The following is a 23,528-nucleotide window of genomic DNA, read 5'->3' as shown; positions in this document are numbered from 1 at the left end:
AACTGTACAGAACGAAATTATAAAGCAGAAGTTAATCTAAAAGGACTTATCTGTTTGGAAGCCATGGGCACTAGGAAGACGCACGCTCCACAGTCGTTTTCAAGGGAAAAGAGAAAGAACCAATCCTCCTTCCCCTTCCAAACCAAGCACAGACTTCCAGAGGAACCACACCGAGCACATGGCACCCAGACAAAATACGATGAACGGTGTGTTTACAATTCGTCCCCATCCCTCGCTCATCCACGAGAATAACCCTCAGAGGAATAATCACCAACAGGTTTTAGGCACTTGCTAAGTGCAGGGGTACTGTGAACCCCAGAATCCACATCCTCCCGGAACCTGTGCATGGGCCCTTATCTGGGAAGAGGACCTTTGCAGGTGTTACCAAGTTAAGAGGGGGTCATACGGGCTTAGGGTGGGCCCAACTGGTGTGTTTATAGGGAGAGGAAAATTTGGAAACGAGACACAGAGGAGGGAGGGTGACCACACGGCGGCAGAGGCAGGGGCTGGCGTGATATGTGAACAAGCCCATGACCACCAGGAATTAGGAAGGACTCACCCCTCCACCCGCCACGCCCCGGGGGCCAGGTGCAGAGGATGGAGACTCGGGATCCCAGCGCACCTGGCACTGTCAAAGCCACAAAACCGGCATTCCGGTTCCTACCCGCTGGCTTCCTGAGCTTGCCTGAGGCAGGCGCACCCCTGAGACAGGTCTGCTGAGGCTGCGATAAACGCGGGCTTTGAAACCACGGTCCCAGACAGGCCCTTGGACGGCTCCCGGGACACAGCTGCAACCCAGCACGAGCCTCTTTTCCCGTCTTTGGGTTTTCTGCAAGCGCGGGATCATTTTTAGCAGCTGTTCCCACTCTCCATCACCTCATTAGTTTCAGAACCAAATAATCCCACTATATATGACTTGACTGGCTCATCACATCATCCTTCGTTCTAGCAAATATTTAAGGAGCCTGCCACCACGTGCCATATCTTGCCTGGTACATTTCTCAAAAAAGCATTTATGCAGCTAATGATCACAAATCCCCTAATTTAATTTACTCTTAAATGTGTTTAATTTTCCCACAAATGGAACGATAAATTTACACACCGAACACTTTTTGCAACGAAACGATCAGCAGGGCCCACCCAGTAAGGACCCGACCACGGCCTCTCTGCCAGCCGCCTTTCTGACCACGTCCTGGTCCTGTTTGTGGGCACCATATTCAGATAGTGCCGTTGGGAAAACCCGGGCCACAGAGGCAGGGTGACTCGCCCAGCAAAAGTCAGAAGGTAGGGGACGCTGCAGGCAGACGAGGGAGCCCGCCGTCCACGCCTTTCCCCGCCTGCTCTCCCGGTGTCAAACTCAAAACTCAGCCCAGCGTCGCCTCAGTTCCACAGTCACGGGGCCTCTGACCCGGGGTCCAACACGGTGGTGTGGGGTGGGTGGGAGGAGAGGGGCAGAGCTGAGCTGTGTGTGCCCCTGGGCGACCTCCAGGGTCACAGGGACACACGCGGTGTGGATCCTGGCACGGAGCATTCAAAGTCAGGCACAACCACACACACAGGGCTGTGCGCGGTAACTGTACCGGGAAGGCAAACGCACGCTAAGCACACACTCAGGGTGGGGGTGGGTGACCTCTGTTGGGGAAGGAGTCAGGGGTGGTGTGGGAGGAGTCAGGGGAGGCCCAGCGCTAGGGTTGTGGGTACTTTTTAAGTTAGGGCTAGGGTTAGTCTTTACACTGGACATATGTACACTCTTTTGTGCATGCAATGTGTTTCCCAGGATCTTCTTTATTTTTTAGATCCTGGTAAAACATCAGTAACCAAAAATTCACCATTTTAACCACTGTTATGTGTACCGCTCAAGGCATTAAGTACCTTCGCGCTCCCTTCCAACCATCACCACCACCGCCCACCTCCACAACTTCTTCCCCAACTGTGACCTGTCCCCACTACACAACCTCCCCCGCCTCCCCCAGCCCCTGGCACCCAGTGCCCTGCTTCCTATCTCCCTGAATCTGCCTGCTTTAGGGACTCCATATAAGGAGAATCCTACAGCATTTGTCATTCTGGGACGTGGTTCACTTGGCACAATGTCCTCGAGGTGCTGCAGCAGGTGTCGAATTTCCGTCCTCGGTCAGGCTGGATCATGGGCCATGGACGGACGGACGGACGGACCACATTTCGTTTATGCACTCATCCGCCGACCAACACAGAGGTTATGTCCACCTCTGGGCTATTTGCGAATCAGGCTGCTATGTCACCATATACATTTTAATGACCGTGTTCCCAAGAAGGAGGGAGCTGGGTAAAAAGACAGACAGACGCGCTGCATACTTTCCGGGCACCGAGCCGTCCCCGCCGTGTCTCGTGGAAAGAAATCTCAGCTCGCTCACCCGCGCTGCCCGTATCAGGCTCTAATCCTCCCTTCAGGTGATCGTCGTGGAAGGCAGCAATAACAGAGCCCTTTAAATGCCCATCTCTCAGAGAACATTCTAGAAAGCAGAACGTGTCCAACTGATGTGGGGTCTGGTAACTGCTGGTTTACACCAGGACTGGCAAAGTACAGCCGGTGGGCCAAGTCTGGCCCCAGACCCACTCCTGTGAAGGGTTCTGTCGGCACCTGGCCACACTGGCACGTCTCCGGGTCTCTGGGCAGTGGCGGCGTCGACTTCCACAGAGACCGGCGGGCTCGCCAGGTCTGAGGTATCTACTTCTTTTCTCTCTCCACCTGGACTTTCCAATGGTTAACAGAACTCGTAACACATGTTTTTCACATTTCCCAGGGGCGGGGGAATTTAGGACGGGGTCGAGGGCAGGACACGAATGTTTCCAGCACCCTCAGAACCAGGTAGGGGAAACTGAGTCTGAAGTCCTCTGGCCTCTCCTGGGCTGGCTCTGCCCGGTCGCACGCACACAAGGCCGGCTCCCTCACCGGGCGCTTCTAGGGGAAGCCCTCTAACTCCACGTCCACGGGCGACCTTCCAGCGTCACTCACGGCCTCAGGGGCTGGAGAACCACTGAGCCGGTCAGCAGGCCCGAGGCCAGAGGAAGACTCCGACGGGACCCATAGTCCCGGCTGCTGTAAGAGACGACCACACACTGGGGGGCTTCACACAGACATGCGTCCCCACAGGCTGAGAGCAAGGTGGCAGGGCCGTGCTCCCTCTGGCGGCTCCAGGGGACTCTCCTTCTTCTTCCACTCGCCCTGGTGTCTGGTGGCGGCCGTCCATCCCTGGCAGCCCGCGGGCTTGTGGCTGCCGTGGTCACGCGGCCTTCTCGCCTTGTGGGACCGCGTCTCCATCTCCAATCACACTGGATTAGCAGCCTGCCCCACTACGGGACCTCGTCCTAGCCTACATCGAAATCACATCTGCAAAGACCCTATTTCCAAATGAGGTCACATTCACAGGCGCTAGGGGTTAGGACTTCAGTACATCTTTGGGGCTGAGGGGGTGGGCATACAACTCAACCCATCATAGAGACCTTCTGCTCGATCTCCTCTCACGGCTCCTTCCTTCGGGGCCTGCTATGGGACACTGACTCAGCAAAGTGGCCCCTGGCATGAGCTTCCCCTAATAAACACATGCCAACCACAGAAAGGGCTCCTTCCACCAATAGGGAATGCGGGGGTTGCGGGGGACGCCTGGGGGGGCTCAGTGGGTTAAGCCTCTGCCTTCGGCTCAGGTCATGATCTCAGGGTCCTGGGATCGAGCCCACATTAGGCTCTGTGCTCAGCAGGGAGCCTGCTTCTCTCTCTCTCTGCCTGGCTCTCTGCCTACTCGTGATCTCTGTCAAATAAATAAATAAAATCTTTAAAAAAAAAAGGGGGGGATATGGGTAGTGGCTTCTCTCCCTTTTGCGGCTGTGGCCAAGTCTGAAACTAGCTCCCCAAGACACAGAACCCCTCACCTGGCTCCTGACAAGGTCACCGGAGCTCCCTTAACGGCCAAAAGCCCAGGGCTGGAGTCACTGCCTATACGTATACACGCAGCTAGGCCCGCAGAACTTTCCCCGCTGAAGGTTGTTATTAATCCCCCGGGGCCCATAAACAGCCGGCCGGAGGCAAGCGCTCTCCCTCGCCCTCCCTCTCACTTCAGAAGAATTGTATGTTTTTTGCAGCAGGGAACGTGCGGCCACAAAGCCCACGTCTCTGATTACGTGGCACCTGAAATGAGACCCTTTCCGCTAACCAGCGGGAAGACCTGCACGGCTCCCGGCTAAAGCGGGAGATCTGTGCTTCTCCTCTCGTGGCCGTTCGCACAGACGGAGCTCGGGAGCCGGCAGCACTGAGAGAGAGAGAGAAAGAGAGAGAGAACGCGCCACAGGCCACTGGGGACTCGATCCCGCAGACCAGACAAAAACACCAAACGCCCTGCACCGAAAAGGGTTATGTGCATGACAGGGATGGAGATAAACGCAGGCCTCAGTGTCTGCCCAAATGTCTCCTCTCCGCACCTGGTGACAAATGTGCCCCCCCCCCCGCACCCAGGAGACACTTCACGGTCCCTGGGGCCTCTTCCTCCACGTTCACACATTTAATTCTTAAAACGATCCCGGCACAAGTAAGACAGGTGTTGCCATCAATCCCCTTGTTCAGAGAACGGGACCAGCTCAGGTGACCGAGCTAAGAGGGGACAGTGACCTGGGTCTCGTGCCTGCCCACCAGTCTGTGGCGCCCAGAGTCTTCCCAGGTGTGGAAGGTCACAGCAGGGATGGGGTTGTTGGGATTCCTGTTCCAGTAACGGTTTAAGAAGACAGAAAAGACTAGTATAATCTATGCCACAGATCCGGGACCGTGAACCCCCAGGGCAGGAGGGGGGGCAAATCTGGCCTCAGGTCTGTTTTAGTAAATAAAGCTTTACTCCGACAACCACACCACCCATCAGGGCCATTTTCTGTGGCTCTAACGAGCAGAGTCAAGGAGTCGCTGACTCGCCGCTGGGACTGGAGAACCTCCCATCTAAGTACAAGTCTGCAGACCCTGCTGTGGGTGGTGACCAAGCCATGGACAGAGGGATGTGGGTGAGCCCAGCGCCCCAGGCCCTGCCCGCCCACCGTACCGAGGCAGCTGCAGGGCTCGCTCGCAGTGGGTGCAGGGGCCCATCCCCGCCAGAGGCGAGCAGAGGCCCAGGCCAAGGCCCGCACCGGCCGCACAAAATCCGCTCACTCAGCTGCAGGCGGCTGAGCCCAGGGCCTGGGGCAGAGCGAGCACCGCCCCCCCCGCCCCCGCCCCCCGCCTTCCAGAGGAATGAGACCTCAGTTCGAGCGGGACTTCCCGCCCAAATCTCCAGGACTCCTGCGGCCTCCAAAGCTGCTCGCCACAGTGGGCTCAGAAGTCGTGCTGAACACTAGATCACTCCAACACGGAGGAACATAAAAACCCACGAGTGGGGCCCCCGCAGCAGTGGGGAAGCTCCCTTTACTGCCGGAGAAATCTAACGGAGCTCAGACCGCCGTCCACACTGTGTGCGGCCCCCGCTCGCGTTCCGCGCGGTGGATACGCCGGCTTCGAGGTGTGGAACAACACTGAACCGAATCAGACCGGAGCTCGCCCGAGGGGTGGACCCACGGTTCTCGCCGGGTGCCTGAAATGAGCGGAGCGGGGAGGGACAGAGCCCCGGTCCTGGCTGACTGCCTCTCCCACTCGCGGCCGGGGTCCTCCATTTGATGGCCACGCACACGGTGCTCACAGACGTTGGTGGGGGCTTCAGGGAGGAGGCCCCTGGACAGGAGACCTGGGGGGAAGCGGAGGGAGGAGGCAAGGTTCTTCACCCCCTCACCCCTGCCATGCCGGAACCCAGGGAGAGATCCCTGCAGGGCAGGGTCACAACAGGGCCCAAGGCCCGCGCCAGGTGCTCTGAGGCCACCACTGTCTTTTCTAGGCTTGCTTACCCAAGCCGATTTCTGCTTGAAACCCAGCAAGCTGGATCTGTCCCTGACCACCTAGCCGAGCTGGCTCAGAGCCAAGACCCTCCCTCCATACAGAAGATGTCAAGAGGATGCTGTGTAATCTCACCTCATTCACAGGCAAGGCCCCGGGCTCTGGCCTTCTTTGGGGTCATGATCATTGTTCTTGTGGGGCTTTGGGCCATGGCTGCTAACCCGCATCTCTGGGGTCCAGAGGAACCTGAGCACCCACTGGGAGACAGATGTCCATGAGCAGGGCCACACTCTGCCCCCAACAGTGGTCCCCAGTCCCGAATGTCCCCTCCCCCAAAATGACAGCTTGGCTTCCCTCCTGTCTGGCTGGAGAGCCACCTACTCTGCCAGGCCTCCTCTCCAAAAACAGACACCTTGAAAGAGGGGGCCGGGCCAAGGAGCAGGCCTTCCTGTGGCCGCGACGGGCCCTGACGCAATCCTTGACCTCACGGGACCATGCCACCTCCGCCACTGGAGGACAAGGCCAGGGAGGGGCCTGAGCCAGCTCTGAGCGGCCCACTACCTCACCTCACCCACTCCCGCCCACTCGCTCCGCGTTCCAGTCCCACGGGCCGTACTGGTGTCCTGCGGCTGCTGTAACTGAGGGCCACAGGCTGGGGGCTTAAACCCAGGAGCTCATGCTCACCAGCTGGAGGCTGGATGCCGGATCAACGTGCCGGCAGGGCTGGCTTCCCCCAGGCCCCGGGCTGGACTTGCAGACAGCCTCGCTCTCTCCTGTCCTCACAGTGTCGCCCTCTTGACATGCCTACGTCCTGATTTCCCCTTTTTTATAAGGACACTGCTCACAGTGGATCGGCGCCCCCCTAAGACCCTCTACCCAGAAAAGGTCTCACTCGGAGCTAGTGGGGGTTGGGACTGCGGTGTATGAATGTGGGGGGGACGGGACTCCCTCCTGACCTGTGAGCCGTGCCCTCTGCCTGTCCCCACCCTGCGGACTAAATCCAGCTCGTCCTCCAGCGGGAGGTTAAGAGCCACCTCCGCAGGGGAGCCCTCCCTGATCCCAGGCCCCGGCCGGCAGGCCCCACCACATGCTCAAGGTCCCTCCTCCAAGGGCAGGACCGGAGGGTCTGCTCTGCTCCCACCAGCTCCGCAGAAAGGCACGTGTGTTCCGGGCACAGTCCAGGGGGTACCCAAAGACCTGCCCAGCAAACGTTTGCTGAAGGAACAGGGGAGTGAGGGATACACGAATGAATGAATGACTCGCCGGCCCCATTTCCACAGCATTCCTTAGAGGAGGCAGCTGGAGGAGCCACAGGTCTCAAGGCTACTCCCCCAAACATCGTTAAACCCGAGTCCTGGGGTGGCCTGGAGGGTCCCCGAATACTTCCTTGGGCTTCCACGTCCGAGGTGTTGTCTGGACTGAAACCTCCCGAGTCTTTCAGGGAGGCGGGGCGGGCCTTCTTGTACCCATTTTATAGACAACAAAACAGAGTCTGAGGGTGACAGTGACCTGCCCAGGGTGACTAGGCAGAGTACATCCCGGTGGCTGGGGGCTCAGGCTTCCCGTGGCTCCCAGCTCTCCACGTCCACACCACTGGGCCCCGGGCACAGCACTCTCCTCTCTGTCCTCGAGGTTCCTCATCTGTGAAATGGGTCACAACAGCGTGCAGGGCACCCAGGCCCAAGGGCAGTGTGGCTCCGAGGAAGCACTGCGGCAGAAAAGGAAGATAAGCCTCTGGGCCCCCCCCCCCGGGGCCTCCCTCCCGCTGTGCTCTGAGCTCAGCCTTTCCGTGCAAGTGCAAGGCCTCGATTAATCCTCTGAACCATCAGAGATCAAGCTGCTGTTCCCATTCTCACTGATAAGGGCCCTAAGGCTCGGGTCAGCCGACTCAAGCCTCCGCCTCCAAGCACCGCCACCTCGACATCCCCTCCACGCCGCCCCCAAGGACCTGGTGAGGACCCCCAAGATCTCACCCAGGATTCTGCAGCACCTTCTGTGGTGGTTAGCTCACCGCTGCGGCTGACACCACCAGAGCGGTGAGCGCCCCTCAGCAGCTCCCTCAATCAGGGGACCCAGCGGGTGCTGCGCAAGGAGATAACTTGTAATCAAGACAGCCTGCTTTGTGGCGTAATGACTGTCAACTGCACAATCCCGGGCATCCGGCCCTGGCCTCTATCAGGCTTTGCCAGGTGGACACTTGAGAATCGGCTGGCTTCGTCCCCCTTCTGCGGCCAGGAGCTCATCCCGAGTGGCACCCAGTCCCCTCCAGTCCCCTCCCCGCCCCCACAGCAGGGGCGCGACTCCCCTCCAGTTGAAAGCAATGCACGGTGGCAAGATCCAGCAAGTGGGCGACTGACGGAGGCTCCGCCAGCCAGGAACCGGGGTGGCTGGGCTGCCCACTCGATGAACTCCGGGCACAATCAACTTCCACGTACGAGAGTGTCCAAAGGGATAAACTACCCAGGAATAAATCTAACCAAGGAGGGAAAAAGCTCCAATGGCAAGAGCGACTCCCTACCTGGGAAGCTGAAGGATAATGAACCACAAGGAACAAATGAGACTTTGCGAAACCAGGCTGGAGCGTGTGACACCAGACCCAGCTGTCACGGTCCCCAAACCCTCGGGCCCAGTAACACCCACCGCCTCATTCCCTCCTTGCATCTCTCAGAGCGACATATTGAAACCATCATCTGGACCCAGTGGGTTGTAAAATCAGCTGAGTGTGACCAGCACATTTCTCTAATGAAAGGAAACGGAATCGAATAGAAAAGGTCAATGTGTTCACTTATGGAAAACTACGGTTTCATGGATATGAATAAATGTAGGTTTGAACTGGCGTTTCAGGACAAAATGCATTTCTTACCACGGGTCAAAGTCAAATTAAAGTTTAACAGACACTGTCTCAGCTTACAGCTTCTTGACCATGTGTTGATCCCAAAAGAACCTCGTCACATTCTCCCTCCTAAGCACACAAGGTCAGGCAAGACTGTGCACGCCACGGCTGGGGGGTCCCTGTTCTCACCATACCTACCCCGAAGCATTGTACTGGTGACAGGATGAGACCCGCTGAGCAAACATCAGGGGACAGCGGCCACCAGGGAAGAGATGGGGACAGGACAATGAGGAGGAAGGCTCAACCAGCCCACATCTGTCCAAATCACCCATCCTCACCCAGATTAAGGACCCCACCTTGGGGGGCACCTGGGTGGCTCAGTGAGTTAAGCCTCTGCCTTCAGCTCAGGTCATGATCTCAGGGTCCTGGGATCGAGTCCCACATCGGGCTCTCTGCTCAGTGGGGAGCCTGCTTCCTCCTCTCTCTCTCTCTGCCTGCCTCTCTGCCTATTTTTTATCTCTCTCTCTGTCAAATAAATAAATAAAATCTTAAAAAAAAAAAAAAAAGGACCCCACCTTGGAAATACGCAAGGGCACTGACGCAAGGTGGAGAGAAACTGACAAGCTCGGGCTCTGCTCCCAGCCCAGCACTGGGAGCACAGTCGAGGAATCCGCCCTCGACAAGTGTGCGACTCTGTGAGTGTCAGGATATTCACCGGCGGTGAAGCCGTCACCAGGAACATCGTCACTACCCCAGAGAGAAACCCTGCACTAGCAGACCTGTCATTAGCAGACACACCCCGTCCCCCGCCAAGCCCATTGCAAACACTAATTACTACTTTCCTCCGTGGATTTGCCTATTCTGTACACTTCCTAACTGTGGATTCACACAACACGTGGCCCTTTGTGTCCTGTCGTCAAGGCCCGTCCCTGTTGCGGCTACTATCAGTGCCTTATTCCTTTTTACTGCCGAATAGTATTCCACTGTACAGACACACCGCATTGTGTCTACGTGTTCATCTGCTGAAGGGCATTTGGGTTGTTCCTGCTCCCTGGAGATTCTGAATCACAAGCCGAATGTCAACAGAACCCTTCCACAAACGTACGTCCCCTTCGGGGACAACACTCCTACCCTGGATCAGATATAAGCCAGCTAAGTGTGTACCGAAAAGATAAATTCTTTTTTTTTTTCTTTTTTCTTTTTCCAAGGGATCTGCTAAGCAAGAAAATTAGGAGCAGCCTAAAAGCCGGGCTCTAAGAGAGAAAAACTAAATAATTGTAAAAACGTGCAATGAGGCCCCAGCAAAGAATAAATAAAAGCAAAGCCCAGCTGCACACAATAAGATTGAAATTCTGCGTGCTGCTCCAACAAAATTTCAAATCATTAAAATCTCATTATACTAATAATATGTTTTCTAGTTAGACTTAACTAAAACACTCTTCCCTAACAAAGTGCAGCCATTCTCAGAAGCAGCAGCAGAGCTCGATGCTGGAAGATGACAGCTCCCGGGGCACCATGTCTTCAGTGCGGCTGCAAATGCCTGTGGGCTACAACCGAGCAGGGGACAGGCAGAAATTACAACTGCCGTAAGCGACGAGCTTCCAGGTCCCGAGCTCTCAGCCCCACGCCTAAGTTCCTGTCTCCTCTCAGTATCCTGCCCATTCACCATCAGCAAGTCCCCTGGTCTTTCCCTGCACGTCTGCTGTATGTGATGGGCAACATGGCGAGCTGGGGAGTGGCGGTGGGGGTCATAAGGACAGCTAACACAATGGAGGGCTTGCTTCCTGTGCCTGGCCCAGGCAATTCCCCCAATACTGTATTATCGGGATTTTCAAACTAATGGGGCGCGTGGGTGTCTCAGTTAAGCATCCGCCTTCCACTCAGGTCATAATCCCGGGGTCCAGGGATCGAGCCCCACGTCGGGCTCCCTGCTCAGTGGGGAGCCTGCTTCCCCCTCTCCCTCTGCCCCTCCCTCCTGCTCGTGCTCTCCCTCGTTCTTGCTCTTGCTTGCTCTCTCTCAAATAAATAAATCTTAAATATATATATATATGCATATATATATATATTTCCAAGCACATAGAAACACGTAAAGAACTTGACACTGACATCTGTCTACCCTCCTGCCTTAGCGTGGAGTCCGCACTAACACTTTCCTGTAACTGTTTCATAATGTATCCACGCATCCCGTTATCTACCTGGCAATCCATCTGTATTCCTCTCCACCCGCTGCCCTAACAAGTTACCACAACTGTGGTGCCTTGAAACAACACAATGTAGTATCTTATAGTTATGGGGGGCCAAAATGGCCAGAATCAAGGCGTCGGCAGGGCTGCGTTCTTTCTGGAAGCGGTAAGGAGAATGTGTTTGCTTTCCAGCTTCTAGAGGTGCCCACAGCCCTTGGCTTCCGGCCCCACATCACTCCACTGACACATCTCTTCCCCTTACACTGACTCCCCTCCCTCTTATAAGGACCTTGTGTCTACCTGGACATTCTAGGATAATGTCCCCTTCTCAAATTCCTTAATCACATTATGCAAAGTCCCTCTGACTGTGGAAGGAGATGGAGTCACAGGTTCTAGGTACCCGGATGTGGACATCTTTGGGGGCCATTAATCGACCTACCGCACTGTCTTATCTTGTATACATTTCAAAGTGAGGTGCAGACAGGGATACCCTTCCCTCTAAGCACACGTATCACTAACTGGAGTTCAGTCTTTATTTATAGTTCTGATTTTCTTTTGAGTTAAAGTTTACATACAATGAAACACACACACACACACACTCTTAAGTGCACGTGCCTGAGTATCTCAAACTCCCATCAGGATGGAGGGCATCCCTAGTCAAGCCCCATCCCCATCACAGAGACAACCATCACTTAGTTTTATCCACTGGAGAACTTCGCAGAAATGGCACCACACGGTGCCCTCGGTGGAGTCTAGTTCTTTCCCAGGCCCAGCGGTTTTGCAGGTCACTGTGTTGCTGCGATCACTTCGGACCATACTTTGTCCCTTCCTATTGGCTCACAGTCTTCTGCCGCAGGAACAACCCCCTGTCCATGCCTCCATGCTCCTACTGATGGACAGCCGAGGTCCTTCCAGCCTTTAGCTGTTATGAATAAAGCTGCTATGAAGCTTCTTGTGCAAGCCTTCTCACGGACACAGCCTTCCATTTCTCGAGTCCGTATCTCAGATTGCAACTGCTGAGTCATGGGTGGCAGCGGCGGCGGGGGTGGGGTGGGGTGGAATGGTGCATGTTTAGTTTCTAAAGAAACGACCCAACTGATTTTCTAAGTTTGCATCCCCATTCCAGCCTCAGAACGAAAGAGCTCCAGGGGCCGCACATCCCCACCAAGGCAAGGGTGACCATGTCAGCTGTCCCAGTGGGTGTGGAGTGTATCCGGTTCTCCTCTCTGTGGTTCATTTCCTGGATAACTAAAGCTGCCTTTCTAGAGGCATACTGGCCATCCGTACATCTTTGGTGGAACGTCTGTCCAGAACTTTTATCTGTTCTTTTATTGGGTTTTGTCTTTTTTTTAATCCCCAAGCTGTGGGAGTTCTTTACAAATCGTGGACGCCAGTCCTTTCTCAGACATGTGTTTCCGGAATCGTGAGAACTGCGAGTTACAATAAGAAACATGTATGTTTGGTTCCCATCCCAGTTCCTGGCCCAGAGTTCCTAAAACACTAGCAATTTGCCAAGCGATGAGAGAGACGGTCACCTCAGGAAAGGGCTGGTTGCCAGGGGAACCAACTCTGGGCTTAGAGAGTTGGAACTCTTCAACCCTTCCCACCCCTCCCCTCCCCACACTGCCCGCTCTGCCTCTCTTCCCTGAGGCTGCTCCTGAGTGCGCCCTGGCAGGGGAGCCGGCGAGATGGCGAGATGACGAGCTAAAGGCTTCCCCAACCTCTGTGAATCACGCTAGCAAATTAATTCATGGACCCCAAGGACAGGGTCACGGGAGCCTCTGACTTGTAACCAGCGGTCAGCAGCACGGGTGAGGACCCAGACTTTCAACTTGCGTCTGAAGGGTGGCGGGCAGTCCTGTAGGGCTGGGCCCCTAACCCGTGGGCCCAACGACACTGTCTCGCAGTGGACGCTGTCAGAATGAAGCTGAATTATAGGCCACCCAGCTGGTAAGAACCCCCACATCGGGACTGATGTCGGAGCCACAGCTGGTGATCGGAGAACGGCTACCAGAATCCTCGAAGACTTTCCCACTCCACAGCATGACTGGGCCCAGTTTAAATTACATCACTGCGTTTAGTAACTCACATAACCCCCCAATAATCCGAGGGTTAAGTACTCTTTACAGAAGAGGAAACTGAGGCAGGGGGTAGGGAAGTACTTCCCCAAGGCCAAAGCCGCAAGCACAGCAAGATTGGTGCAAACCCTGGAAGTCGGGCCCCCGAGATCCACGACCCTAACCGCCACAGAGACTGCTTCCTGCTTACTCAGCAAACACACAAAGACCACTTCCATGGCCGCAGATCATTTATCCTCACTGGGCACTGAGACAACAACCCGGGCAGGTGCATGCAGGACGTGGCGATTCCCGGGGGACGGGGGGGGGGGGGTCCCCACCTGCTGGATCAACATAAAGCCGAAGGACAAAAGGGCTTGGGCACAGAGGGACAGCGTTTGTGAGGGCCCCGGCCAAGGCAAATGGGGAGGGCGGGGCTGGCCGACAGTGGGGCAGGAGATGAGTGAGCGAGGGTCTGGTCTGCAGCCTCCGGGGGTCTTCTGTCTGTAAAGGCCAACGAGTCCATGCAACACAGAATGGACCTCATCTGTCTTCTCGGGAGCGCCTTCCTGCCCCCATGGCAGAGTGCATCGCCAGTGGCAGAGAAGAAAGCTTTACCGCGAACCAGCTGCGGCGATTACAAACAGGTGAATCACCTCTCCGGGTTGCAAGGCTGTGCACCCCCAAGCCCGGCTGCTGCGGGGGTTTTAATCCCCCCGGCCAGTGGTGCGACCTCTGCAATGGTCCGCGCTTCTCTGCGCCCGTGTCTGCTCATCCGCAAAATGGGAACAAGCATGTGGCACCCACCTTCCTGCCTCGGGTGAGCCTGAGACAGGTCATGCACGTGGCGTGGGCGCCGTGTCTGGACTGTCAGAAGGGCCCCATGTGGCTCAGCATGAGCTTGGCGGCTGGAGACAACATTCTGGCTTTTTTTTTTTTCCTTTAAGTTTTTTGTCCCTCACTTCTCCGGTGATCTTCTATCGATCCACTATCAAGTACGGACTCGTTCTCTCTTTGAAACACAGCATTAATTTTCAAAACAAGAAAAAAAAAGAGATGAGTGAAGCTTTGGGGAAGGGTTCCCCTAAATTCTGCCTGTATGAACCATGAGCTACAAACACCACAGGCACGGGGTTCCTCTCTCCCCGCTGATGTGAGGACGCTCTCTGTCCGCCTACACAGCGGTGCCTGCCCGGTTCCGGCGGATGCCACAGTGACCAGGGAAGCAGCGGACACAGAGGGCGACCAGGGTTCCACTGAGAACCCAGCAGCTGCTTCCGAGGTCTGGATTCATGGAGTTAGGGAACATCTGCTCCCTCCTTCACTTCTTTTTTTTTTTTTTTTTTTTTTTACCTTTATGAAGCTTATATTCTTTTTTTTTTAATTTTTTATAAACATATAATATATTTTTATCCCCAGGGGTACAGGTCTGTGAATCGCCAGGTTCACACACTTCACAGCACTCACCATAGCACATACCCTTCCCAATGTCCATAACCCCACCGACCCTTCTCCCAATCCTCTTCCCCCCAGCAACCCTCAGTTTGTTTTGTGAGATTAAGAGTCACTTATGGTTTGTCTCCCTCCCAATCCCATCTTGTTTCATTTATTCTTCTCCTACCCTCTTAACCCCCCATGTTGCATCTCCACTTCCTCATATCAGGGAAATCATCTCCTTCACTTCTTAATAACCGACTGAGAGAGCAAAGCCTCGATCCTTTGGAACTACAAGTCTTCAACTGAAAGTATGAATGTGCGTAACTTTTTTAACAACAGGCATAAACCATTCAGAGGACCTTAATCAGGGGAAACCAACATTCGTGATGGATTCCGGTTGCCCTAAGAAGTAAATGTTGAAAGACCCAAACCAAGAACATTTTGCAAAACGCCTGAGCTGAAATGAGTTCACATTCCACTACTCACACAAAAGCATAGAACTGCTTTGGGTTTGCCGACTGTTCCAAGGATCTGAGCTGGCGAGGAAACACCATCGGAGGCCGAGGTGGCCAAGACTCCCTCCTGCTGCTGAGCTGGCCTCCCTCCCCAGGGACACAGTGTCCAACTCAGACATACCGACTGCTCGGCAAACGCAAGGAACCTGCCGTTTCTCTGCAGCTCACAACTCGCCGGCACAGGCATGGTGCCTCCTGGTCACGCTGGGCCAGAAGAAGGAGACCCCCAGCATCCCTCACATGCCTGTTTTGTTTTTTGTTGTTGTTGTTGTTGTTTTTAAGATTTTATTTATTTATTTGACAGACAGAGATCACAAGTAGGCAGAGAGTCGGGCAGAGAGAGAGAAGGAAGCAGGCTCCCTGCTGAGCAGAAAGCTCAACGTGGGACTCGATCCCAGGACCCTGAGATCATGACCTGAGCCAAAGGCAGAGGCATTAACCCACTGAGCCACCCAGGCGGCCCCAAATGCCTGTTTTTAAAGGACTTATGTAACTTTGTTACCAGCAGCCACCTAGCTGCTTCCTGGAACACAATGAGAAAGCAGCAGCCAGGTCTGTTGAAACGGCGTCCGTCAGAATCAGCGTTCTTTCCCCGAGAAGCCCAGACGCAGCCTCAGGATCCTTCTTAACACAGTCATCACAAACCCAGCTGAGTCTGCTCTCAAGGGGAAGCCGCCTTGCCACCCCTGCTCTGCCACTAGCCGAGCTGCTCTGGTGTCCGTGTCAACGGCCTCCTTGCCAACATCATCACTGCTTGAGCTCTCCTCCAGATCGCCAGTAGGGCTTCACTTCACCTCCTTCAGCGCAGGTACCCTCGCACCACCTGAGGGCAAGCACCACGGGGCTCCATGCAAGGCCCATAGGGAAAGAGGCTCGGGGATGACGCAGCAGGACCCGACCAGCAAGTAGGTGAGCCGACCGCCGGCTGGGCCCCCTGCCCACAGCCTCCCCATGGAACACGCTGCCTTTCTGGGGAACAACGAGGACACAGGACACACCAGCTCGGAAGCACGGAGCCACTTACCCACCTCCCCACTTCTCCACCTCACGAATGACCGAGAGAGGCACCCATGGAGCCTCAAAGGGGTTCCCGCAGCTCCAACTCTCATAGCAGGTAGAAAAATCAAGGATCCCCCCCGCCTCCCCAAACCCATCCCGTGACTCCCAGGGGCTGTGAGCCCGGCAGACAATGCTAGAACCTGCGGCTCTGCTAGAACGAGAAAGCAGCTCTCATCTGAGCACGTGTCACCAAGAAGAGTCTCAAGGATGCAAAAGCTCCCAGAAACTTCTAGAACGGAGTGCATTCCATGGTACGCTCCCCCACAGCAATTAGTGCAGGGAAGGAGATTCACGGCACCGCACCAACACGTTCGCAGTGGACTTCCCGGTACACGAACCTTCCTTCAGCCCCACGTACTATAATAAATAGCAAATACGCTCACTAGGAAGTAAAGTGATTTTTGCGTCTGAAACCTAAAAAGTGTAGAGCTGAGCCAAAGAGAAAACAGGCTTCCTTAGGGCACGTCTTTTATGTGATGGAACCGCCTACTTGGAAACCAGAGAATCGGTAGGTAACGTTACCTACCCTGTGCCGACCGCAGCAGGCGGAAATCAATCGCACAAAGCACTTGAAACTGCTCACAGCACGCGCTTACCCACTTACATCTTATAAACATCCCTTAATTATTCTGACAACCGGACAGGGAGCGGGCTGGTAAGCTAACTTCGGGACATGCGATAAATATTCATTCCGGGGAGCAGAGACCGGAATTCAAAGCAGAGCTGGGCTAATGAGCGTGGGGTTGCCAGGGCGACCCGACTCCTCCCTTCTCCTCAGGGACCACACAGGGACAGCCAAGATGCTAGGAGAACCACACAGAGTTAGCTGCTCTTAAAGAGGCCGTCTCAGGACAGAAAGGTAAGGGACGTCAGAGTCACGGCTCTGGGCCCGGAATCAGTTTCCCTTTCTTACCAATGCAAAGATGGCAAGGGACTCTGGTGGGCCACCAAGAACGAAAGCCCAGTTTGGTACAAATGATGCGCCCATGTGTGTTTCTCTTGTAAATGTCCCCCCCCCCCCCCCCCCCCCCCCCGCCATCAAACATCCAGGGAACAAAGAGGGAGCAGGCTGGATTTGAAGATTGCCATCAGGGTAATAATCAAAGGAAACTTCACAAAGCTCCCCTGAACGCCACTTCCTCTCCACCAGACAGAGTTTGAAAAGCAGAACCGTGGTTTCCAGTGATTTCCACCCCACCGCCCCCAAGGAATACTCTGCAATCCAGAGACCGTGCATTTCCTGCCCCACAGCGAGCTGCCCCCTCCCCCCCCAGTCAGAAGCAGCTCCAAGAAGAGGCATTTGGGTCTCGGGAAAGGGACTGCTTCCCTGCTTCTCTCCTCCTGCGACAGGCTCTGCGGAGAATCTCACGGGCCCGACGAATCCAAACAGAACCTACACGGGCTTCTCTTACAACAGAACCTTCCAGAACTCACCACGTACGTGGCTCTGGTCCTCACCTACTCACATCCCTCCACGGGCTCACCAGCCACTCTTTGCCTTCTCACAGATGAAGAGGCCCACTGACCTTAAACATGACCTGCACTCGATGTTCCAAGGGTCCCAGCCAAGGCGATCACATGAGCGCCCGGAAATGGCAAAGAATTCCAAGAGCCCTACGTCCCTGCCCAGAGAGACCAAACTCATTACAAATCCTTTTCCTGTGTGTTGCCACAAAGAAACGCACTATTCCGTTTTTATTTTTAAAGGTAAACCAGAGGGCTGTTGAGATTTGCTGTAAGACCTGCTGTGAGAGCACGGATAAGTCATGCCCCAGTCGGCACAATGTCCCGGACCGGCTGCAGACCACCACGGACGGACCCAGGTGCGTGGGCCGGGCACCACGGACGGCCTGCAAGGCGCAGGAGCTGGGGTCTGGGCAGAGAAGGCCGCCGCAGCTACTCTGTGTTCCTGCCAAGTGTCTTCATTCTTAGAGGAGAGAGGCCACGCCATAGTGGCTCCCTCCTCACTGTCCCCGGGGGAGCCAAGGCACTGCCTGGGGGGAGCCTGCCGGCACCTGCCGCCCCCCACCTTCCTCACGGTGGCTCGCTCCCGCCCACTGCGCCCACAGCACCCACTGCGGCCTCCAGACCTTCTAAAGGAACACCCATCGCAGCTGACCGCGACCCACACGCCACACCACAGCCCAGCTGCCACAAACTGCCCACCCTTCTCGAAAAGGGGCTAGTGGGGTCTCCTCCAGCGCCCCGGGAGGGAAGCCCCATACTTGACCCCCTCCTCTGGCTGATTCCCAGCCATCCTTTACATGCAACCAAGGACCCCCTCCTCTAGCTGGAACACGGTCAGGTTGTGTCCCCCCCCAAGGTCACGGTCAGGTTGTGTCCCCCCCCCAAGGTCACAGTTACCAGCTCTGAGGACGTCATCCCTGCCCCACCACCAGCTCCCCGCCTGCCAGGGGAGTGCACAGAGACTCCTCCACCTGTGTCCTTAGACCCCAGTTCGGGGCAGCCCCTTCCTCTGCTATACTGGAAGGGAGGAGCAGCCTTCACCTCCCCCTTTGGGGGGTTCTGGCCACATTTCCTCCGAGCTTTCATGGAAAATTCAAAACCTTGTATCTTCTAGGTGGCAGCTCTCACCCAGACTCCCTCCTCTAAGAATCTGCCCCCCTCAGGATTGAACCCGCTCACCAGGAGGCCGTGACCAGTGCCCGGGGCCGGGGGGCCCCATGAATTCTCCCCCTCCCTTCGAGGAACTGACCAGAGAGCCCCAGATGCTGAGCCCCAGGCCTGGGGTCCCGGAGTAGCTTCCCCCCCCCCCCCCCCCCCCCCCCCCCGAGGGCTCCTCGGTCTTCCCCTGGAGTTTTGGAGACCACCCGGGAAGGGAGCAGCCGGCTTGTCCACGCTGCCATCCTTATCAGCGATGATGTTAGGGGATACCCACAGCATTCCAGGCCAACATCCCCTGGGGGAAGGATCACCCCCAGCTGAGAACCACCGGTTTCAACCAGTGAAGTGGCTACTGGCTCCGGTTGTGTTCTCTCAAGTACAAAGTAAGGGGGAATGTCTCCCCTGCATAGACTTTGCCATTAGTTAAGAGTGTCCATGGCGCGGGACTCAACCACAGAACATCTCCGTGCAGGCACTACACGGGTCCTGTGATTACGGAGCAGTGTTCAAGTGGGCTGCGCGGGGCTCCACGCAGCATCCACACAGCAGATCGCTCTGTAAAAGTCACTGTGATCACAGGGGTTGACCGGGTGGTGCAGAGAATATTCTCTCCCATGCATTATTGAAGAAAAGAAGCGTAATCATTTCAACCCACAGGGCAAGGTCATGGCTGCCCGGTGATCCCTTGAGCGCAGATCCCCGGGAAGGGCCCCACGAACACTGTGCTCATTGATCGATGCTTCTGCACCCAACGCTTGGAAGACGAGCCGAGAGAGAAGCAGAGGACCAGCACAGACCAGGAGCAAGGCCCTGCAGAAGGCTCGTCGCGGAAAGGATCTGCAGCTAAGTGACACGGAACTTGTAAAATCCAACACTTAAGACATCAAACAACTTTGATTTAAAAACGAGTCAAAGATGTGAACAGACAGTACCTCACCAAAGGGGACATACAGACGGCACACATGCACATGAAGAGATGCTGGAGGTCTGTAAGTCATCAGGGAACGGGAGCCTAAGTCTGCTTGAGAAAAGGACATTTACAGGGGTGCCTGGGGGGTTCAGCTGGTTAAGCGTCTGCCTTCAGCTCAGGTCATGATCCAGCGATCCTGGGATCAAGTCCCGCATCAGGCTCCCTGCTCAGCCAGAATCTGCTTCTCCCTCTAGCTCTCACCCTGCTCGTGATCTCTCTCTCTCTCAAATAAATACATATATCTAAAAAAAAAAAAAAGGACATTTACAGAAACAAATAAAAAATCAGTCAGAGAACAGGAACTTCCTAAACGTTTCCTTCCTCAGAGCAAAGGAGGGACAGAACCTCCAGGTTGGGCTCTGGTCGCTGGTCTGGGATGAGGGCAGGTCCTCAGTGCAGAGGACAGGGGGGCCCCTTCCATCCAGGGCGAGCCTGGCCCCGTAGCTGGTTGCACCCCTCTAGGGAGACTTGACAGGGCCGCTGCAGCGCCTGGGGTGCCCCTGGCCCCACCTCCAGGCCCGCTGGATCTCTGGGGCCTTCCATCCGAGGTCACGAGGGGGACCTGGCGAGGGGAGTCTGTCCAAACCAGCTTTTAGTAAGTTGCTCTGCGAAGTCCCCAGGCCTTCTGGGGGAGCCGTGGGCTTGTTAAGCGTTCTTCCCACCCTTTTCCGACATCCGCAGCTAGTCACAGTTCTGTTTTCTGAAGCAGGCCACCACGTGACCCGAAGTGGTTCCCTCCGGAGCCCGTCAGCCTGAATCACGCCGCGAATTCAGCCACGCGCGCTTCCTGCATTGGTTCCTCCAAACCCCAGGGCAACGCATTTCCTAAAACGATCTCGCCTGAAGATGACAGGACGTTCACCCCATGTGTCCCTCCGAGCCTTGTCACAACCACGAGTTCTGCCGATCTGGGTGGAGTCCAAGCCCCGCAGGTTCCCCGAATCTCTGACCTCCCTTACAGGGGCCTCACCACCACCCAGGCTCCCCAACTCACTGTCAACTTTCTAACAAAAAGGAAAACGAAACCCCACGGCACCTGACAGCACCCAGCGACCTCTGAGCACCCACCCTCTTCCTGGTGGTTCGGTGGTAGGCAAATGCGTATCAGCCCATGGGGGCTGGGCCCCGTCCCGCCTCACAGACCGTGCCAAGAGCACAGAGCTCAGGAGGGCAGGCAGCCAAGGCAGCAGGGCTGCTGGAGGGCTGACAACTCTCCGTTATTAGGACGTCATCAGCCAGCCTCTGCCTCTCTGCTGCCCACTTCCCAGAAGACCAGCGGGAAGCCCTTCCCAGCCCAGCCTCAAAACCCCCACCCCACTCCTGCATCTGAGCCCACTTAGGGGTTTTTGGCCTTCTGTTTATATGGGGGAACCCCAAGCAGGCCAGGCACCCGAACTTTGAGAACCGAGGCATGGGGAGCCGGCTAACTCACACACAAAAGCAACAGCACTACCGCAAGCATCTTGGCCCTTCTGCTGTCTTCACGTCCCCACTGTTCTTCCCAGGATGCTCTGGTACCGGGATTCCCGGCGCACCAGTCAGACCAGACTGGCCCACTACGCGCTAGACACACACGAGCTCCTAGAAGCAAAGACAAGAAGAATTTCCCTTTGGGCCCAGCCCATTATTCAGGCACGCGTTCTTCGTATTCCAAGGGCGCAAACGGCACCCATAAAAAGCCATGACAGTCCAGAACATTCCGCTGCCTTGCTAGTCAGTGACAGATTTCTTTCACCGGTTCCTTCTGATCCCAACCCAAGCGTGACCTGCTCTGGGCCCTTCTCGACCAGCCTATGCTTTCCCACGTTCCTCAGAGCGCTTGGTATCCTCATGCTCTGGTCCGTGGGCTCGTCACAGCCGACGCCCGGTTCCCCGAAGGCAGGAGCCTGCCCTGCATCCCTTCTCCCCAGGCAGAACAAACTGGGACAGGGAAGCGGCATTTCTGTCTGTAATTGTTCCAAGTCCCCAAGGGGACCTGAAATGACTTGTAGTGAGGACGACATCACAACAGCTGACGACACACATCACCGGGGTGGCAGGAATGACACAGAAGAGTGACTGTCATTTACCATTTCATAGGAAACAAATATAAGCCAGTTTGGACCCTTAAATCGTAACGTAAGGCTTGCGAGAGGAATGGCCAATTTGTTCTGGGATGTCTGGAAGCCCCAAAAGGTTGACAAGGCCCTACCCACAGGGAACCGAATCAAGTCATTTGGTAAAAGCTTCCCTGATGGGAGATGCCAGGGTACACACCTCCCCCCATAAAAATTCCCGAGGGGAATGCATGGGGGTATGCACTCCCCCCCCCCCCCCCCCCCGCGTCCCTAGGAACTCGCAGGTCCCTTGGAGAGATGAATGGAGATCGGGTGTCCCCGCGGGTATGCATCCTTGGGGTTCACTCAACCTGGAGCTACCAGGAGACTTTCTGGGGCGTGTTAGCCTCCGTGGTTTCAGGAAACCAGTCCACACATCCCTCTCCCTGCCCCTTCTTCCCTGGACACCGGCCTGAGGCCAGCCTTCTCCCCCACCTGCCTTATCTTGGCGGCCTCTTCCACTCCTCCTTCCTCCCAAGCAGGACTCACCCAGACCCATCCGGAATCTGCCCCAGGGAAGGAATCTCCCGCCTTGAACAAAGGGAAAATTCAGGAATGCGGTCCTCAAAGAGACAGCCAAACAGCGGTGTATTTAAAACACACACAGGCGGGCAGAAGTTCCGGCCCTTACAACTCTGAGAAAACTTTAAAACTGTAAAAGGAGGCAGGTAGTTTTTCAGAAGGATTTTCCCAAGCACAAAAGTGGGAGGGGAGCTCTGCCGCCCTCGGTGGCGGCACCCCCCACCCCCCCCCCCCCCCCCCGCCCCGGTCTGTGGCCTGCACTCGCTGCGCCCCTTTCCTTCCTCCCGGCTCCAGGGGGAGGGCCCTGTCCCCTGTAGGGGCTCCCGCCCCCAAAACACCAACCCGGCCCCTGGCCCGTGCCCAGCCAGCCCGAAGTGGCCAGCAAATGCTCAGCACGAGGAGGGTCACACACAGGGCTGAGGGCAGTGGGCCCGCCGGCGGGGCTGCTCTCGGGCCGGGCTAAGCCAACGGCGACTCCGGCAGGCGGGAGCGCCGGGGAGGGGGCGACCCCGGCTCTCGCTCCAAGTCCCCCTTCCGCACCAGCGGCCATCTGCAAACCGCCCGGGAGGGGGCGGCCGGGCCGCGAAGACTCCCCGCCAGTGTTTAAAGGTCTGGGCAGGAGGAAGGAGCGAGGGTCAAGGGCGCTCCCGAAGGTCACGGCGGCGCGCCGCGCGGGGTCGGCGGGGTTGGGGGGGGGCGGGGACCCGAGCGCGCAAGCCCGGGAGTCACCCCGGCGAGGCCGGGCGGGGACGCGTGGTCCCGGCAGAGCTCGGGGACGCGCGCGCGCGGAGCCCGGAGGGGGCGGGGACGCGGGGGCCGCTGGCGCGGGGCGGGGAGCCACCCCAACGGGGCGCGGGGACGCCTGCGCGCGGGGACGCGTGGCCCCGGCCGGGTTCGGGGACGCCTGCTCGGCTGCAGGCCGGCGGCCGGCGCACTCACCCTCCTTGGCCTTCTTCTTCCTCGCCAGCGTGCCGCCGAGCTTGCCCAGGAACGACTCGTCCTTCTTCATCCTGTGGGGCCGCGGGGTGGGCGAGCGCAGCGGCGCGGAGGACATGGGCGGCGCGGGGCACAGCGGCGGGCGCAGCGCGTGTGGGAGCCGCTGGGTCGCCGCCGCCGCCCGCTCGGCCGCCCGGGGAGGGGCCCGCGGGGCGCGGCCGCAGTGCCCGCCCCCGCCCCGCGCCCGCCCCGGGCCCTGGAGCCGCCTCAGCCGAGGTCCGCGCCGTCCGGCTCTGCCACTTCCAGCCCCCCGGGACCGCGCGTCCGCTCCCCCCGCCCCGAGAAGTGAAGGGGATCGGTCCCGAGGGCCGCGTGGGACCGTCCTCCCGGGCTCCCTGCGACCTTTCGTCCTACACG

The 23,528-nt window shown here is 56.9% G+C and overlaps 1 protein-coding gene across 2 annotated transcripts in view; it reads right to left on the bottom strand.

The window, feature by feature from the left end:
- Nucleotides 1-23,319, bottom strand: part of PARVB (parvin beta) — a 94,043-nt gene extending 70,724 nt beyond the window's left edge. The window contains exon 1 of one of the 2 annotated variants that reach the window (XM_047739755.1): nucleotides 23,115-23,319. In XM_047739755.1, coding sequence (XP_047595711.1) covers nucleotides 23,115-23,229 — 115 coding nt within the window. In that variant the 5' untranslated portion in view covers nucleotides 23,230-23,319. Of the gene's footprint in view, nucleotides 1-17,396; nucleotides 17,419-23,114 lie in introns of those variants that run through there. The other variant, XM_047739756.1, reaches the window with a different exon arrangement.
- Between the last annotated feature and the right edge of the window lie 209 nt (nucleotides 23,320-23,528).

This window comes from Lutra lutra, chromosome 8, assembly GCF_902655055.1.
Source record: "Lutra lutra chromosome 8, mLutLut1.2, whole genome shotgun sequence".
In the NCBI taxonomy this organism is placed as follows: domain Eukaryota; kingdom Metazoa; phylum Chordata; class Mammalia; order Carnivora; family Mustelidae; genus Lutra; species Lutra lutra.
The sequence above is the reverse complement of the archived record's forward strand: the minus strand, read 5'-3'. Positions and strand labels throughout refer to the sequence as shown.